The 20406-nt window shown below is 44.6% G+C and overlaps 1 protein-coding gene across 1 annotated transcript in view; it reads right to left on the reverse strand.

Annotated features, from left to right (window-relative positions):
- Rasgrp1 (RAS guanyl releasing protein 1) overlaps positions 1-20406 on the reverse strand; it is a 73989-nt gene that overhangs the window by 50073 nt on the left and 3510 nt on the right. Inside the window, exon 2 of the mRNA XM_041678825.1 lies at positions 19072-19256. Coding sequence (XP_041534759.1) covers positions 19072-19256 — 185 coding nt within the window. The remainder of the gene's footprint in view (positions 1-19071; positions 19257-20406) is intronic.

Raw genomic sequence — 20406 nt, forward strand, 5'->3', positions numbered from 1 at the left:
ACATTTAAAGGAGGATATGCTATAGAGATGAATACTTTGCATTGGTATGGATCTTGGTTTATTGATATAAGTTTAAGATCAGTTTTGTTATATATATATATATATATATATATATATATATATATATATTTGCTCTTGATTAAGGTATTGTGTTTGTGCAGCTCATTTAAAAATGTAATGTATAATTAAGAAATATAGGTTAATAGATAGTCATCTATAATAATCATTTATAGTCATGTTTATTAGGAATATATATATATATTTCAGATGAATAGATATTCTTCAAACCTTTCAAAGACTAACAGAATAAGGCATTTAAGATGTTTTAAGAATTTAGGATGTTTCATGACAATGAGACTCATCTGCTCCTGGCAGCACCAATCTACTTTAGGAGGATGATGAACATTGAAGATGCTCCTTATGGAGTTTGTTAGCCATTTAGAAATGTTCTTGCCTGGACTGTTTGATGTTATGCTATATGAACTGGACATGCAGGATGCACAGAAAAATGACTGCTGAAGTTGCCTAAAGAAGGTGAGACAGTCCTTCAGGGTTCCTGCTTCATGAAAGAGTATACCAGACATTCTGCAGAAGAAAGTGACTAACAAACTCCCAATTTAGGTGGAACTATCTTTAAAAATTCCTGTTCATGGAAAAGTCTGTCAGATACTATGGACCTATAGGCTGAAGATTGGTGTCCCAATGTTACAGAAGAACTTTGGGTGACTGTTCAGGCAACAAGATGTCTCTATCAATTCTAGACTTTTGAAATTGCTTACAATGCACTTTCTGTTAACTTAGGTAATATTATATTCTTCCACGGTCTTTGATGGAGTTGAAGAATAGACAGTTACAATTGTAGTTTTTCTTAGTTTTGATAAAAGATAAAGTAGATATAAATATTTTAACTATAATTCTTGCTTGATAACTATTTTGTTGTATGTAATTTTAGTATGTTAAAGTTAAAACCTTCCTTTTTATTTAGACAGAAAAGGGGAGGTGATGTGGAATGTCCCTCTGTATGCTGTGAATATGTTTTATTGTCACTGGTTAATAAAGAAGATGCTTTCAGCCAATAGCTTAACAGAATATAGACAGGCTGAAATATATATATATATATATATATATATATATATATATATATATGGAGAGAGAGAGAGTAGGTGGAGTCAGAGAGACACCATGTAACCGCCACAGGAGATAGATGCTGGACACCTTACCTGTAGGCCACAACCATGCAGGGATACACAGATTAATAGAAATGGGTTAATTTAAGATATAAGAGCTAGCCAATAAGAAGTATGAGCTAATAGGCCAAGCAGTGTTGTAATTTCTGTGTGATTATTTTGGGTCTGGATGGCCAGGAACAAATAAGCAGTCTCCGTCAACAACATAAACACATGAAGCCCTCACTGAGCTGTGAAGCATCACAGCCTGCCCTGACTGTGGCCGGTAGCTACCTTCTCCTTTGGTGCTGTCTCCTCTGCTTTCACAAAGCCCCTGAGTAGCGGGTATTACTTTCACTATGTATAGGTGAAGAATGGCCATGATAAGATGTGACCTGCCTGAAAGGAGGTGACTAGTGAGTGACAGCATGGGGATTTGAATTCATGGCCCAACATTTGTGGGTTTCTAAAGCTGGCCCATAAAGGAGCACATCAACATGATGGATGACGGCCAGATGTGGTCTGTGCACATCCCAGAGATTCTCAACTCCTGCACGTACAGAGCATGTTTCCATGAAGGAGCACACTCAAGAGCGCCAGCAATAACTTGCCAATGGCCCCACTTCTACAAAGTGGCTGCACAATACTGTCCTAAATAATAATTCTTGTTCTAATTCTAGGATTTTAACTTGTTCATATTTATTATAATTCTGTGTTGCCTTTCAGATGGGACTTCCTCAAGTCTTGTCTACCGTCCTGTCAGTTCCCAAGGATCTCTAGTTCCCTGCTGTTTACACAACACTGAGACCATTTCTTTCACTGAAATCCAAAGGCACGAGAACAAACATTGGCTGTAAATGACTAATAAACACAAAAATGCAACCAGTGCTTAATGGAAAGAATTAATGCCTTTAGGAGAAGGAAGTAGCTAACGATTTGTATTCCTACAGTTTAGAAATGGGAGGGACATGGGTGGGGGGAATAAAATGGTAAGGCTCAAAAACAATTCTTTTTTTTTTGTTGTTGTTATTTTGTTTTACCAAGACAGGGTTTCTCTGTAGCTTGAGAGCCTGTCCTGGAACTTGCTCTGTAGAATAGGCTGGCCTAGAACTCACAGAGATCTGCCTGCCTCTGCCTCCTGAAGACTGGAATTAAAGGTGTGCACAACCACCGCCTGGCTTCAAACACAATTCTTCAGGAAGAACACATTGGAAAAGGAGACAGAAAACTGTAGAGACAAAGGAGCTATGATGAAACCTTAGTTTCTTTGAACGGGGGTCAATCCACTTGCAGGTCTAGGCAGAACAGCCCAATGTCACATAGAGAGTCAGAACACCTGATATGTCCAGAAATCATTAAAGAATCTCGGTTTTAAGATCAAAATGCAATAGCAAACGGCATCCTTAAATGAATTAATTTACAGTAATGTTCAAAAAGTCTTCCTAGGTTTAAATTTTTTGATGAGATTTCTCAAAACTCATCTACTGAAAATATTTAGCCTTTAGCCTAAAAGGGTAAGAGGCCCAGCTTGAAGAAGGTAACATTAAGAGAGAGGGAGATCTGGGGGTTGATTCCAAGCTCTCACAAGCTTGTGCTGTCCTGATGAGTTGCTCAACAGCTCCCTCGTTTGCTCTCAGGAGGTGACTTGGAATGAAGTGGACCATGACGCTGATGGTCAAGGAGCCAACCCCACTCTGGGTACCAGAGGACTGCCTGCAGCCCCCCATCTGCAAGTCACTTTCTGCTCCCCAAAAACCTCCACATGTGTTACCTCATTTGCCCAGAGCAGTCTTGTGAGAGGAGGTAAGGACCATATTCATCTAGGAAAAGCACAGCAGCAGGGCTGATATTCAGGCTGTCCCAAAAGCATTTGGTCAGGCTGATAGGAACCTGGGCTGTCCCAGTTACTACATGATTTGAATATCACCTCTGGTTAAATAACCACCTACAAATAGTAATAGCCCAGCACCAAGTAACAGAGATAGAGTTCTGTGCTTGAACTCATCAAAAGTTCTTTGTTCAAAAAGGCTGTGATAGGTGCTGTGGGCTCCGAGTATAATGAAGATCCTGCTGTCCCAGAAAGCTGAGCACCAGGAGCTACCAGCAGTATGACAGTGCAGGAGACATTGAGGGCCTTCAGGGAACTACGAACAAAACACGAAGGCGGTTCAGAGGAAGGGAAAGCCAGCCAGACAGGAAACAATGGCTAGACCTTCAGAAGGGTGACATTGGAGACTGGCCTTGAAGGAGTGGGGTCACATTTTGACAGAGGTGTGTGGAGGTAAGTGTGTTGGGGAATAAATGATCTCTATATCTGGAGACAATGGAGATAAAGTTATGCTTGGGGAAGGATACCCAAGCTGGGTGGATTATGATATAGACGGAGTGATGGATGGGTAGGGAGGAAGATCAGGGTCATGGTGTTGAGGACCTCACATACTAGTCTTAGAAGAAGCCTTTGCTTTGATCTCTGCCTTGAAGGTCGAAAGATCAGATGGTCCTCCAAGCGAAGCAAGCAGCAACTTCTGACCTAGTATCCTGTTAACATTGATGGTTTGAGGCTGTGGCTTAATGGGAAAGTATTTGTCTAGCATGTGCCGGGCCTTGGGTTGGTTCCTCAGTACTGTAAAACAAAATAAAACAAAACAAACGAAAAACCCCCAAAAGGTTGTGTACTTTACAATCTGAGTCCTAAGGTTCTTAGCAAGGTTTCATTCATCCATTCATTCACTTGCTGTTTGTTTATTGTCGTGAGTGTGTCGTATGCTTATGCTGATATGGGTACATGAGCATGCAGAGGCCAGAGACTGATGACATCAGGGGTCTTCAACCACTCACTTTGTTTTGCTCAGACAAGGTCTGTCACAGAACCTGGAGCTCAGCAATTGCACTAGGCCCGCTGGCCCTTGAGCCCGGGGATCCTCCTATTCCCACCTCCCAACTGTTGAGATTACAGGCTTCCACAGCCACATTGGGCTTCTTAAACTCGGGTCCTCGAGCTTGCGTTGCTAGCACTTCACCAACGGAAACATCCCTCATACCTAACATGATTTTGTTGGTTAGAAGGCTCAGTCACTTGAAGTTGTGACTCTTGGTCCCTTGGTGCTCATACCTTTCTCCGCCTTGAAGCTTGGCCTTCTGAAGGCTACAGAAAAGTAAAAGATCCAGACCTCCCCACACCCTTTAGCAGGAGCTGGGTCATTTCTTTGCTAGTGGAAAAAATTCACACCCCTAAAGATGTACAAAGGCAACAAGGGTGGAGCTTACAGTTGGCAAGGCTTTGGCTTCGCCTGCCTGGCAAAGTGGAGTAAACGTGGTTATTTTATTTTCAGTTGCTCCGTAAGCACCCCTGGCACCTCTACACCCAGGAAGACAAAATGACCACGTCCTAATATATGGTTCTACATGGGATCCTCACTCGATACACTTTTTTCCCCTTCCTCTTCCACCTTCCAGCACTAAAACACCTGCTCACCATAAAAATGGAAGGAAAGGCGTGTCTGTGACTAAGGTACTAGAGACTCAATGCTCCAGAAAAACACACATAGTATCCACAGTGAAACTGGTGTAAAACAATAACAAAAACATTCATAATCGGTATCAATTGGGAATTTAGTGGGTGAAATTTACCCTCTAAGTGCTAAAGATAAGTGGTTACCACTCAATCACCATGCCAAGACACCCAAGTGTGCTGGCTGATTTTATGTCAACTTGACACAAGACTAGAGTCACCAGAGAGGTAGGAGCCTCAGTTGAGAAGTTGCCCCTATAAGACCAGGCTGTAAGCAAACCTGTAGGGCATTTTATTAATTGATGGGGTAGGTACGGCCCATTGTGGGTGGGGCTACCCCTGGACTGGTAGTCTTGGATTCTATAAGAAAGCAGGCTGAGCTAGCCATGAGTAGCAAGTCGGTAACTAGCATTCCTCCCTGGCCTCCATATCAGCTCCTGCCTCCACGTTCCTGCCCTTGTTGGTCCTGATGATAAAACTATTATATGGAGCTGTGAGTGAAATGAGCCCTGTCCTCCCCAAGTCACTTTTGGTCATGGTGTTTCATCACAGCAACAGTGACCCTCACAAAGACACCTAGGGACAAAGCAGAGATTTTGCAGTTTTGAAAGTCCTGCAGGGGGGATGTGAAGATCAGTCAAGTTTGGTTGGGTCTATCTGAACCATTTAGTTCATGCCTTAACCCTTGGGTGGTGGGCTTACATACTACATACTATATTGTGTCAAGTTGACATAAAACCAGCCAGCACACTTGGGTATCTTGGCATGACCCCATGAAGATTTCGCAGCTTCAGAAATCAGTGGAATAAATTGATAAGTGCTTACGTGGGTGATTATTTTTTTTCTACAGACACTGTGGTGGGGCCTGGCCAGTTCTAATTGGAAATACCCAATAGGAAACATCAAAAATCAATTTGGTGTGAGTCAGAGAGCTGTGGTAGGAAGTAACTTAACTGCCTGGGTCAGGGGTGGGGTGAGTGAAGTGTATCTCAGTGTTAGAGAGACACTTGCCTATCATGTATGTACAAGGTCCTGGGTTCAATCCCCAAAACCAGCCAACCAAAACCCACAAAGTAATTAATCTGGGCTGCAGGGAGATTTCTGTTGTGTGCTAACACGATCCAGTGTTCCTATCAGAGGTATATGTGGCTAAGAACGTTTACCCACTGTGTAGCTTGTATATCCATTTTTTCAACAATACCTGCTGAGTAGAACTTTTTGATTTCTATGAAGTCCAGTTTGTCAAATATATTATTTATGGTTACTTCATATCGTGTTTAGAAATACCTCCTCAAATCTTGTGTGAATGCTCACCTCTATTTCCTCCTAGGTGTAATCAAATATGTTGGATCATCTCAAGTTATTTTTCAGAACTTGTGGCCTAATTTATGTACATAAGTCTGTACGTGTGTGTGTGTGTGTGTGTGTGTGTGTGTGTGTGTGATTTGTTCATCAGTATTTGTGGAAAGGACACCCATTCTTATAGACTTGCTTTGGTGACTTTGTGGAAGAGCAATTGACCATGTATGCATTTGTCCCTGAAGATGCTTTTCTGTCTCTCGGGTCTATTGTGTGTGTGTTTCTTGTGTCTCTTCATCTTAATTAAACTGTAGCTTTATAGTAAGCCATGAGAATAGGTAGTATAATGTTTCTCAACTTTATCCCCTGCTATCCTACATCCTTTCATGTCCCTGTGAGGCCTGGTTCCCTGAAATCTGAGTTGATTTCGCCCAGCCTTCTTCCCCTTTTGAAATCAGGTCCTGCCTCTCTCTTACCTGATCTCTCCTTTCTCAGCATTCAGTGTGCAGTTCAACCCATCTAGTGAATTTTTCCTTTTGATGCTTTTTATCTTTTGGTTCTAGAATTTTCATTTGGCTCCTTTGTTTCCTCTCTGTTGAAGTTTTCCCAACTGGGGAGTTTTCTACTGATGAATCTTTTAACTTTCTTAGAAGCTTAATGACCCGCAATGCAACTCATGTGTGTGAAAGTCTGACAGGCGCATCCAGAGCTACGGCTGTCCGCAGGTGCAGCTATCTTATCTGCGGTCAGCACAACTATTCACCAGCTCTGAGCCATCTGGGTTTGTATACAGCCTGTGCCTGCCCGCTAATGTGTACTGGGCATCGACGCTTTGACTCTGTAACAGAGTCCGCAGCTGTGTATCCACCAACCCTCAGGCCATGCCACTGTGTGCACTTACTAAAGTTGTCTTCCACCTGACAGTTTTCTCTGGCTCCCCCTGCCCCCTGCCCCTCACCTGTGCGCAAGACTGGACAGACACGCTGGAAACAGAACATCCCCTGGAGGCAGTCCATAAAGCACTGACTGGGGGACGTGGCGCCTAACGCATTTCTCTTGGATGTGGGATGGGTCTGCATCTGCTATCTTGGCTTCTGGAGTTGGCGCTCACGTGATGATGCCGGGTACTGAGCAGCCCTCTCTGCCTGCACCTGCACCAGCTCTTCCCAAGCCCCCCACCCCCCCCACCCCTTCCCAAGCACACTGCCTGAGCTCAATTCCTCCTCTCAGGATCGGCTTCTGGGACAGCTCACACCAAGGCACGCTGATTCTCACATAACCTAAAACAACCTTTCAAACTTTTCAGCGCTCTTAGCCATCTTGCCGATGAGAACAAGCACAGTGAGGCAGTTGGTCGAGGGCAATGCCTCGTAAATAACAGAGGCAGGATTAGCGTCCCAAACCCACAGAACCGAGTGGCCTCCCGTGGCCTTCTGCTGCGATCTGTTCTCCCTGCCTTGCTGGGAGCATGCTGTGCCAAGGCCAGGGCATTTCCATCACCCAGACTGTGTGGGGGGGGGGGGGAGGGAAGTTCTGCATTTTCTCACTTAAGAAAAAAAAAAAACAACGACATAAAATCAAGCCGCAAATGGGAAAACTAAATATTAAAGTTTCTGGTTTCTTTTCTTTTTGAATACTCAAGTATTCATCATCTGTGCGTGGGCAGGAAAACGGGCTGATTGGACACGACATAGGATGCCTAGTACAGGACTTAAATAAATTATTTTCATGGTATGCGACCAAAGCCAGTCTTTCCTCTCCCTTCTTTGTGCTAAAAGTATTATATCCACTAATTGTACAATATAGTAGGTTTCCTTTTGAAATTTCCATGCCATAATGTATACAACATGTATAGAACACACCATGGTCATCCTTACATGCCGTAATGTATGCAACACATATAAAACACACTATGGTCATGTTCATCCTTACATGCCACAATGCATACAACACGTATAGAACACACCGTGGTCATGTTCATCCTTACATGCCACAATGCATACAACACGTATAGAACACACCATGGTCATCCTCACATGCCGTAATGTATGCAACACATATAAAACACACTATGGTCATGTTCATCCTTACATGCCACAATGTATACAACACGTATAGAACACACCGTGGTCATGTTCATCCTTACATGCCACAATGTATACAACACGTATAGAACATACTATGGTCATGTTCATCCTTACATGCCACAATGTATACAACACGTATAGAACATACTATGGTCATGTTCATCCTTACATGCCACAATGTATACAACACGTATAGAACGTACTATGGTCATGTTCATCCTTACATGCCACAATGTATACAACACGTATAGAACACACCATGGTCATCCTTACATGCCACAATGCATACAACACGCATAGAACGTACTATGGTCATGTTCATCCTTACATGCCACAATGTATACAACACGCATAGAACATACTATGGTCATGTTCATCCTTACAGATCCTTTTCTAGTTGCCATCCTTCCATCTTTCCTCTTTCCAAATAGTGCCCCTTTCCTCCCTCCCTCCCTCCCTCCCTCCCTCCCTCCCTCCCTCCCTTCTTTCCTTCCTTCCTTCTTTTCGACAGGGCCTCACTCTGGAGCCCTGCCTGGACTCATTGTGTAGATCAGGCTGGCCTGGGCTCACTGTGTAGATCAGGTTGGCCTGGGCTCACTGTGTAGATCAGGTTGGCCTGCACTCAGAGACATCTTCCTGTCTCTGCTTCCCAGGCGCTGAGACTAAAGGTGAGCACCACTACACACTCCTCCCCTCTTTCTTTCCTTGCCGAATGCAGATGAATGATAAATAGAGGTTGTAAGGGTGCGTGTGGAGGTGAAGAAAGGGAGGATGGGTTTGATCAGTGTATAGTGTAAATATGTATGGCTGGAAATATGCTAACCTCATTATTATATAACAACTGTTAGTAAAAGTTAAAAATAAAAGATTACACAAACAAATCAATAGTGATTCTTTAATATCAAACTAAGTATCCAAATTTCAATATATATATATATAATTATACAAATATATCTAATTATATGATGTGAGCCTATCTTCATACATGCACAGGCATACATCAGAGTGGTCTCTTTTAATCTGGAGTCTCTTCCTCCACGTTTTCCCTGTGACACTACGAAGTAGTGTAAGTAGTAAGTAGGTAGCTGAGTCTATGTCTATGCTTTGATGACAAGGTGATGGGCACAGAGACAGCGGGGAGCCTACAGGAAGAATAAGCGAGGGGGATATGTTTGTAGAGCAAAGCCAAGTTACCACAGAGGCAGAGCCCTCATCCTTAGCAGGAACTGAAGACAGCCGAGGAGCCAGCAGTGTGGTTCCTGTGGGTGACCTCTGCAAGCCATTGTATTAGAGGCGGAATGCTTTATTGTGTAGCCTGGGTTACCCAGGGCTGGAGATGAGCGGCGAACGGTGAGGCAGGTTTGGATGAAGTATGGTTGGAATCCAAGGTGAGAAAGAAGGGGAGGATGTATGGAGAAATCCCCAAGCTCACGCATGAAGTGAGGAAATGCAGAATTAGCCCACTGCTCAATGGATTCGAGGGTGCTCTGTAGGGTGTGACTTCATGCTGACAAGTCACACTCACACACAATAACCAGAGGGACATCACTTCCTGGGTGCTTCAGTTCCTCTTTAAAATGGGACTGTTCAACATTTTATACAAACAGTCATATTGTGGCTAAACAAATCACTGAGAGGAGATGAAATAAGTCTTTGCTCTTCCACTTGGGAATTCTCACTCTCTGCCCTTAAGGCTATCCCATGTCCAGATCTTCACCGGACTTCATCCTCAGCAGCCCCACTACACCCATGATTCCCTGCTTTCCTTCAGTATAAAACTGGCAGTCTCTGCTGCCCCTTCCTCCTCTAGTCCCTGTGTTCTTTTGTCCGCTTCAATCCATCAGTGGTGCGCCCCCAGTTCAGGCTCCATCCTGACAGCCATTTCTGCCAAAACAGTAAAGTCCTCTAGCAAGATCCTTGGTGATCTTCCCAGGGACCTTGATCTGTTCTGGAATAAAACCAAAGTAAACGGCACAGCCTTTGCCCTGCTGCCCCCCCCCCCCGCCCCCGCCTGATCTCACTGCAGAAGATGGACTGAGCCGACTGTGGCCTCTTCTAGGCGCTGCCATAAGTCCCACCAGTGGCTCCTCAAGACTTCTTAAGGAAGTGATAAGGATGGCAAGAGATTTTATTCTTCGTTTCTGACATCAAACCTTTACCTCACTTTCACCGCACATCACAGAAAAGACAGCTCACATCCCCCATGTTCAGTTAGTAGAAGTAATTTCCCCCTTTACTTATTCTATCTGTAGCCAGTCCTGGGTTATTATAATTAGCATTGGAAAACTAAGTACTCTTCTCTTCTGGAAATGCCTTCAGTTCTTCATCAGCATCATTTTAGTTGCCAGGCAACCCTCAACTTTATTTCCCATATTTGATGGAATTATGCCAGATTTTTTTTTTAGTATCAATTTTAGGAAAGAATAGCAACCTTGTATGCTAGTGTGCCTCTTAGTAAATACTAATGTTGATCACAGGATCATAATTGGTTAAGATGTGAATTTGGAACACACAGAGGTGTGGACAGTCTATCATCAAATGTGAAATAGGTTCACAGTATCTGCGAATGTCCACAGTCAATTTAGAAGGCAAAGACACACCTGAGCATGCTCATAGGTGGGGTGGGCTACGTGGCTGTAATTTTCTCCTTTTGTTTTCTATATTTCTGAAGTTTTCCAGAGTGAAGCAAAAGGTTTTTTAAAGTTATTAAGGAAATTTAAAAATACAAGTTCTGAGTTTTAATTAAATCTTTGTAGTTACAAGAACATAGGAATGCGAATTAAATAAATATATGAGATATTAACATCAACATTGTACCGTCCATAATAATTCCTCAAAAGCCAGTTACTAGTGAAATAATACTTTGGATATTTAAAAAGACTAAGTAAGTGTGCATTAATATTTTGTATATCTCATCACAAAAAAAGCCTATTTAAGAACAACATAATCTCAGTCTGTATTAACAATTTAGAAAAAATGGAATTTAAATGTGGTTGAGTCTTTGAGTCTTCTAAGGTCATTGGTTCTGTAAACAGTTAAAAGAACTTTATATATAAAAGTACTTCATGCTTCAATTCTGAATGGCCTCTTTCAAGTTCACATTCAATATCACATTTGGGATCGCATCTTTCTTCCTCCGGGCATTGTTTGGTTCCAGGGCTGATCTTAATGTTCTTTGACAGTATCAGGGAAACCATGGCACTGAGCGACAACATGACCTGTACGCAGTGGTTTGGTTTGCAGCTCGAACCAGACCGGCTTTAAGTCAGAAACAGAATCAAAGGCTTTCCCTCCTCCATCAGTAACTTGTAAGCTTTACTGATCATTCTTAAGAGTATTTGATACATGTTATCTGCAGAATGGATTAACACGATTCTGATTTTGATTAAAATGACAAGAAGATATTCCCTAAGTGTTTGGGATATAGATTTTAAGTTTAGAATTAGTAAAGGAATCTCAGAAAAAGGCATAAAAACACACAATTTCTGCATAATGGAGGGACAGGAAGGAGGGAAAGGCCATCAGCAAATGGTATCTGAGGAGTCAACAGGCTCAAGCCTCTAGCAACAGAAAGCATTCAACAGGCAAGGGACGGGAAGGTACCCTTCTTGATCAGATACACTACATAAAACTCATGAAAAACAAACCAACAAACCGCTCAGCCGAAGCTTGTGCATACACAGGGGTGTCATTGTCAGCATCCAGTGAGAACAAAGGCAAAGGAGTACCTGGGGTGGCACCCGGAACCAACAGGGACCGCACATAACATGTGAAGGCCAGGAGCACAGGAAATTGAGAAAGTAAGAAATAAGGAAAGGTTTGATCTTGGAGAGTGTTTAGACATGAGTTAAGAATTAAAAAGAAAAAAAAAAAAGCAAAACCAAAAACAAAACCAACAACAACAAAAAACCACTACATAGTCTGTTCAGTTCCAAATGAAAATCTCTTGGGTTTAGTCTTTGTTCCATAATTATTTCTTTAAGCAAACCCCAGCTTTGCTGACATTTCTTCACCTTTTTAGTATATCTTATCTTGGCTAAATGGAGAGTTTGTTTCTTAAGGTATGAAAGAGGCAAAAAAAAAAAAAAACCAACCCCAAAACAAACAAACAAACAACAAACCCCTCAAAAACCAAAACTCAAAACAAAAACAATCCATGGTAGCCTTCTTCTGTGTGATGAAGAACAAGATTGTTAGGTTTAGGGTCCCTTCCCCCTAAACAGCCCCAGACAGTGGCACGCTGTAGGAGTTTAACCAGGGGCTCCTCAGGGCTGGGCCTGAGCAGGAGTGGTGCTCTTCCAGAAAGGCCAAGCTAGGCTCCCTGTCCCGCCCTGCTGCAGACGGAGCCGTGGCGGCTCTGCACTGCAACAAAACCTCTATAGCATTTTTCACCATGCAGACATTGTGGATACACCCTCGAAAGCACACGGAATAGGAAACATGACCACGTATTAGAAAGTGGTCGTTTTGGAATGCTTATCATTTATAAACTTATTCATCAGCCAGGCACAGAACTCAATCTTTAATGGTGGCTATGTTGCCAAATTAGAGAGGATAGAGCAATTTTGACCTTGTGGACTGGATCATCATGTTGTGTACCACCGTCAGCAGATGAGGATCTGCCCCTCTACACACACTTTGAGAGCCATAGAAAAGAGAGTAAGCTTTGGCCCGTCTCACCCTCTGCATCTTCAGCTAGTTATCCTCATCCCCACCCACTCCTGTAATTTTCACGCCCATGACTTGCTATGTGGTTTTTAAGATCCAATAGGCATGACAAGATGCCCCCCTTTGAAACAATTTCAAGACTGTGGTGGCACTGGAGTTGCATCCTCAAAGTTGGTCCTGCCCACACAGTCTTACTATTTTTCTGCCTTTTCCTTTGGTGTTCCCCAGGACAGGAAGCCTGCCTTGGTTGTATCCTAACTCTGGTGCCAGGCCTCTGCAGGTGCTGTAGGCATGGAGCAGCAGCTGCAAGGTCAGAGAGTGAGTCTGCCCCTGAGGAGCCCCTCGCTAGGGCTCTCAGAGGTCCAGTCAGTGTTGACAGAGCAGGCCGCGTTGGGATTCATATTATTTCCCAATGAAAGCTTTAAAAAAAATAATCTATTGGCAAACTGGTTTGTTTGGATGGCTGTTCAGGGAGAGCAATTTCTCCAGTTGCTCCCAGCTCAGCTACTTCTCGAAGACCTCCGAATCCTGGAGACTGCATGGAGAAGATGATGATGGAGCCCTCACTGCAGCACAGGAAATGGGCATGAACATCACAAAAGCTGCAAAGGTAGGCCTGACAAAACCATCTCTGAGAGCAAGGAATAAAGGTGGAGGTACCACAGACATCTGCTTCTGTTTATTTCCCCGAGTGTAAGATGGACAGGCTGTAGATTTCGTAGATCGCTTGCAGCACGGAGAAGAGAAAGAAGTGCTGGGAACTCATACAGCAGTGGTATTGGGATTGCCAAACTGCTCCCAGACGGAGCGTACATCTATTTCATTAAACCTGGCCGGATTGTTTTCACGCTCCCGCGAGGCTGGCTTCCCTGAGAGCTTTACCGGTTTGTAAATTGAAAAACCTGTTTGTTCCATTGCTTCTCAGAGATGTTTGTTTTTTATGTTTTCTTAGAAAGCCTGAGAACATGCGGGCTACAAGGCAGGAATGCTCACTATCAGCTCATGAGGGGCGTTCCTCAAACACCAAAGTGAATCCCGCGCAGACAAAACCCCTGGGCTTGCAGGTATCTGATAGCGTTCCCCCCTCATGTTGAGACTCTAATACAGCAGAGAGAACACAAACCTCAGAGAGCAGATCAGAGCTTTGCCCTCAGCAGCTGGCCCAGTACTGAGCTGGGCCATATCCCAGGTGCCTTTCCCTCTCCTGAATTCCAGTTCCCTCTCAGTTAAGAGAGCAAACCAATAATCCACAGTGCTGTGGGGAAGCCCAGTGGGGTCAATTCAGGGAGAGGCTCACTCCCCACTCAGCCCACGATCCATCAGTGCTCAGCCACTGTGTACTGAAGAAAAGTACCCAGAATTCCTGAGACACTGTGGCTCTCATGCATCACTGTTCTGAAGATTTGATTTTTGTCCCAGCACCCAGGGAGGGCTCCTGGAGATGGTGCTACATGGGAAAGTTCAGGGTGGCGGAGAATTTAACCCTTTCCTTCCCCCAGGCCCCAGAGTTACCAGAACTCATAGTCAAGAGAAGGCAGATGTCCTAGGGACATTGGGTGTCACCAGCCCAGCAGAGACACGGTACAGGGCTTTTTAGCATGCGTGGCATGCTTACCAAAGAATGCCAGTTCTCTCCAGAGGGCTAGGAACAGCCATGCTGGGCACTTCTGTTGGGCCCAGCTGTTAAGGACAAGGTGCCTCGGTGACTTTATTTTCCCCTATGAGAAACCTTGCAGATCTAGGGAGTGCTCCTGGGAAGGTGTCAAGGGCAGCTGTAGCCATCACACAGGGCCTTTTATCAGCAGTAGCAAAGGCTTCATACAGGTGACTTTATATACATGGCTTGGCGCTTGCAGTTGCCAGTTCTAAGGACCCATCCGCGTGGTGGTGCAGTGCACCGTGTGGTGCCTGGCTGTCTCCTATACACCTTGCTTTGGTAGACAGAGAGGAAGCTACAGAGAGCTGAGAAACATCCAACCTTCCCTCTGCTGGAGAGGGGACTGTGATTCTAAGAAGCCCCCATGGCCTTCACTCTGCTCCAATTTTAAAGATAGGTATAGTGTTTTACCCATAATGCAGTAAGGTCCGTAAGGCGCTTAAATACCCATCTAGCCCCTAGGACAGAAACTATACTTACCAGTCCTAGGGTCATTCTAGACTGGGAAACATTAGTACCATCCATGCACATGTTAACTTAAAAAAATATCAATTTCACAGGAGATTTAATTCCACTCAGACATCTGATGGTATGGAGTGGAGTTGGACTCTTTCTTGCCCTGAATGGAATTTGGTTTCTAGCTGGGGAGACCAGTCCTGCAGGCTGACAAGCCCAGGGTGCAGACCTAGTCTGGGCAGCACAAAGTCTCTTCTGAGACTATGAGGCCTGTCTTGAGGAGAGAGCCACACCTGCCCCAGCTCAGGGTACACATGGCTGCTGGAGGCAGAGGCAGAAGAAAAAGGGTGGCATGTTTTCTATTTAGATTGTGGGTACAAGGCGTGTTGTTTCAGTTTTCGGGCGCTCCACTTTTCTTCTTATTCATCCAATGGAGATAATAATACCTGACCTATTTCAGGTTTGTTTTGACTATAAAAGAAAAAAATCAATACATATGGAACACTAAGAAAAAAAATAACACTCCACAAATGTAAGCTACTTGGATGCACTGTCCTTGGCCGTGATAGCCCACCCTGGATACAGGGGAGCAGCTTGCCAGGGTTGCTTGCGAGGACCCCTGTGCAACTCTTTTCTAATGCTATGAGAAGTTGTCTTGCACAGAAAGGAGACATGAAAGAGATTCATGAATTGGGCTGTTTGATTTTTTTTCCCCACCTGGCCCCAATGCTGGTAGCCCTCTTGCAAAGAGAGAAAGAAATGAAACGCTTAAGTGATCTCATCGGCTTTGAAGCTCAGTAGCCACTGCTGTGATCCGTACCCATCAGACACAAGTGCTCCTGGCTGTGATGATCCACCTCAGTATGCTCTGTGCTGGCACGGGTTAAGTCGCAGGCACACGTGGGGTCTGTAGCCTGCCTTCTGATGGAAACTGAAGGCAGGAGTGGGCTGCACAGGGTTAAGGCAAAGAGATGGCTGGTGTTTCTAGTCCTGGATCTGTAACCCTCTGACGATGGGAGGGTGGCTGGGGGCCTTCTTTGGCGCCTTCATTTGCATGTCTACCCTTCAAAGCCTCCTAATCCAGCCTTCCTCTGAGAACAGTTGCAGGAAGGGGGAGATGTTCTGATGCTTAGTAATGTTCAAGAGACAGCTTTTAGTATACACTTCTCAATACCCAGGGGCTTTTAGTACACACTTCTCAATACCCAGGGGCTTTTGAACAACATTTAGATTATCCCTTAGGTGCACTGTAGAAGTGAATGCAACCCAAGTTTCCAGAACAATCTACCCACTGTGTCTCCCTTCAGGTCAGTCACCATCCCTCTCCAGCACTGTCAGTCAGACTTTTTGTCACCATGGACACAGTCTGTTTACTTTGTCCAGTAGTAGGTAGTGATCGCCACCTGAGGCCACCAGGCACTTACAGGCTGGCTATTGAGGCATCAGAACTAAATTCTACACTTGATTTCATTTTAACTAATTAAAATATACATGACAAGAGCCCCGTGTGTTTAGGGGCTGCTGCCCTGGACAGCAGCACACAGTCTGAGTGAAACACATCCTCCTCCTCGGTGTCTGCATGAAGACGAGGCGAGAAGGCAGGGAAAGGAAAGAAAGGAATGAGCAGTCTTCATCTTCAAAGCAGCTTCTCATTGGGCAGTGTGAAGCTCCTCCTCACAACAGATAGGTCAACTGATAACAAGAGAAGGCAGACTCATGAAGGCTTCCTCTCTAATGGTCTCCGACATACACTGGCTTTTGCTGGTTTGTCTTTTATGTAAACTCTGTGATGGGAAATTCAGCAACATATAATACAGAAACCCTGGATCTTGTCCACTGCATTTCCATGTTCCAGGGGCTGTGAGGTGGTGGCTGGTCCTTTCCAGTAAGTGCCCATGTTCAAGCTCTGCATAGTAAAAGTAACTTGTTTCTGAACACCTTCACTTATTACTGTGTGTGTGTGCATATGTGTGCACCCACTCTCATGCGCATACATGTGTGTGCATATATGTACATGTGTGCATATGTATACGCATATATGTATGCATCCAGTCACATGTGCATGCATGTGTGTGCGTGTATGTACATGTGTGCATATGTATATGTGTATGCCTGTGTGTGCCTGTGTACTCCTGAATAGGATATTTCACAGTTGCTATAAGTGCTCCTGAAACAGGCACTTGGTCACTGTCATTTTTTTCTTGGGTGCCACACAGTACAGGGTCAGGTATAATTAAGGATTTAATAAATGCTTTTTGGTAATGCCTCAAGGTCTTTAGCCTCAGTAGGTCTTACACAGCTGTTACATTTTAAGGCTCTAATTTTCACCTTAACATATTCCAGGAAACAATCTACCACTACCTTTGTAGGACTCATGGGAGCGGGGGTTGAGTTGTTATTGGTTGTTTTCGGAAAGGACTCTGGAGTTGGCCATGCATTTCTGAGGTGGAAGCCACAATTATCTGAAAGCTGAGGAAATACTCTTGAACTCATCAGGTAGTTGGATGATTGGCAGAAAAAGAATAAAGAGCCCATGAGAAATACATTTACAGTCCCAGTATTCTCAAGTAGTAAAACAGAGGACAAAGGTCCTTGTTCATGCAATACTAACGCTATGCTCTACGACGGTCTAGGAACTACAATTGGTAGCCAGGAGAAGGATGTTTGTAGCCTAGCTAACGGCATTAGCCACCACTCTGTTCTAAATGGTCTCTCCACCAGCTTAGCTGTCTCCTTTAATGTGGACATTTTCTAAGATGATCATGAAACACAGAGTTATTCAATCAGCGGCTGATGGTAGAATACCCATCTCAGACCAATCTTTCAGGTAAGGATAAATCAAGGAACAGAACGAACGGCTTTTTCTTTTTCAGGGACAGATAGGTTGCACTCCAGGCCCTGTGTGTTAAGCAAGCACTCTACCACTGAGTCACACACACCCAATCCCCTCCCTCTTTCCAAAGGCAAGCTGGCCAGAGCACACAGTGCTTGAAAGTAGTGATTCTCAAAGCGGGGTTCTGGGAGCAGCTGCCTCAATCTCACCTGGGACCTTGTTAGAAATGCAAATTATTGGACCCCACCCTACCCAGACCTACTCAAGCAGAAACTCTGGGGGTGGGACCCAGCCATCTGCATTACTTTAAAAAAAAAGAAAGAAAGAAAAAAAACTCTCCACATGACTGTGTTTGCAAGAATGTTGAGGAAGCAGCGTTTTAAACCCAAATTAAGAGAGTTGCACACAATGATTCTCCCCAAAGTTCCACATCTTTCCCAAGTCTCTAAGTGAGGTCCGAACAAGCCCTAAACACTACAGTCCCCACCTCTGAGAGCTGAGCACCACACCTCCCTCTACTCCGGTTGGCTCCGGTTGGGGTGGGCTGATGCTTCAGAGCTGAGCCCCACAAACTCATCTGCTTCCCAGCAGGAGATGCAGAAACACAGAAATGGGGACACGGGGGGGGGGGGGGGGGGATATGGACAATCTTTGAATTAATAGATTTTACTGAAATCCATCAATTTTAATTTTGCACTTTTGGAAGCCAACCCAATATTTAGTACTTTCAAATCATCATGTTACAAGCAATCATCAAAAGAAAACGCTTAATTAATAATAAATCTTTTCAGGGCATTGCTCGCTGGCAGCACAGCTCTGAATGTACTGACAGAGGGCAGCAGCCGGAACCCGCACCGCTGGCCCATGTGCCCACAAGCTCATTCCTATTCCCTGACCCCCGGGTCCCTACCCGACCTGCCTTGCAACACACGCACTCCTATCTTTTAGTCACCAACACAAGCATAATTCCAGACTGTACGTGACATTATTGAGACCTTATATTTCCAAGTGACCTGAATGTTTTCCAATTCTATTTGCCGGTGCATGCGACAAGACATTTTTTCTACCTCAAGAAGGACAGAAAAATATCACAGCACTAGAGGCCCAATATCATCTTCCGGTATCTCCCACCACGAGCCAAACCTCCATGCAAAGAAAATGCCAAGTCCCCTCAGTAACTTTTCTCACTTCAGATTTCTGCACTCATCACGACCTATGCCACCCACGTAGTCATGTGCCATAGCAGTGCAGACTGTCTCCAACATCTTAAAGGCTCGAAAGCTATTTTTAAAGCCCAAATACAATCTAGGCTGCTCTTGTATAAGACACTTTTTAAGGAAAAAGAAAGAAAGAACACGGCAATTTCTATGTATGTGGGCAGTTAGCCAACTCACCAAAAGATTGAATGCAGCTGTCAATAAGATCATCCAGGCTGGCCCCTTTGGCCAAATGTCCCAGGGACACCATCATTCGGAACTGGGTGATCTGGGCCAAGCTGGGCTGGGCAGGGAGAGGGCTGGTGACTGATTTGGCCTCTAGTCTTGCTTTAGGGCCAGCTCTGGAGCCATGGGAAGGTTTCCTGGGGTGGGGGGGAAAGAGAGATTCAAGTTAGGAGAGACAGAACAGCTGAGGGTCTCCCTGGCAGCTCCAGGCTCTGGAGACAGAGGGAAGAGGAGACAGGGCAATGAGTCCCTGAAGCCTGGCTGGTAGAAGGCATACCCCTCCCACTTGGCAGAAGCACTGACCGGACTGGTTGGCTGTTAAAGAGACATCTCCCCAGCAAATGACAAGGTGAGATTCCCTGGCAGCAACAGCTTTCTCCCCATTGATGAAGGGCCTACTCTACGCTGCTGTCTCTCTTCCAGCAGGGGAGAGGCAGAGAGAGACTGGACGTTGGCAGCCCTTAGCTTCTAGCTGCTAGGCTACGGACTTGGGGTCTGAAGGACTAGTACAGTTGGCCTCATTGTCATCTGGTTTCATTCACTTGAGCACTGCCTAAGTTGCCTAAGGGAAGGGGCCCTCTGAGACACCCTTAGGGGCCTTGCAGTAGAACTCAAAGACTCAAGGGTGGTGGTTACAGTGGTGACATTTAGATTTCTCAGCCAGCTCTGCTTTTCTTACAAATCTGGATTGGTTTAAATAAATAGTTTCATTTTTGATAACACAAGACATCACTATGAATCATTTAGACCAGTAAACATTCTCTGAAGTCCTTTCTTGGGTCCTTAATGAAGAGAAAAGAGGGGAGGGGTTGGCTCTGAACTGAATTGCCTGCTCTAGAGCTGAGTGTAAAATAGCTATTTGCACTTGGAGGTGGCTTAGGAGTCTGGTGGATCTTCATCTGCTCGCGCTTAGCTTCACTGGGGATGACCTGTTTGATACAAGTCACTCTGTAAAGTGTCTTACGCAGTGTGTTTTAGTTCCCCCTATTAAAAAAACACACAGAGACCCACATCTATAACCTCTGAAGGGTCAGTAATGAAAGGTGGTGTTGCCGATCACTTCTTCGGCATGTGCCTGGCCATCCTCTTTCTGTTGCACCTTTGGCTAATTTATAGTTTACTGTCAAAGACGACAAGTGAAAACCACTCACATAGAACTGGAGCACATATTATACGCATAAACCAGCATCGATAAACCAAGTACTTAGACCCTGAGTAGGACATGGCAGTAGGCCGGGGGAGACCACGGGGAAGCAGCCTTTGTAACTACCCTGTAAATTCTACCAC

The sequence above is a fragment of the Microtus oregoni genome, unplaced genomic scaffold (genome assembly GCF_018167655.1).
Source record: "Microtus oregoni isolate MIOR12 unplaced genomic scaffold, Mior012 000031F_ref0000149, whole genome shotgun sequence".
In the NCBI taxonomy this organism is placed as follows: domain Eukaryota; kingdom Metazoa; phylum Chordata; class Mammalia; order Rodentia; family Cricetidae; genus Microtus; species Microtus oregoni.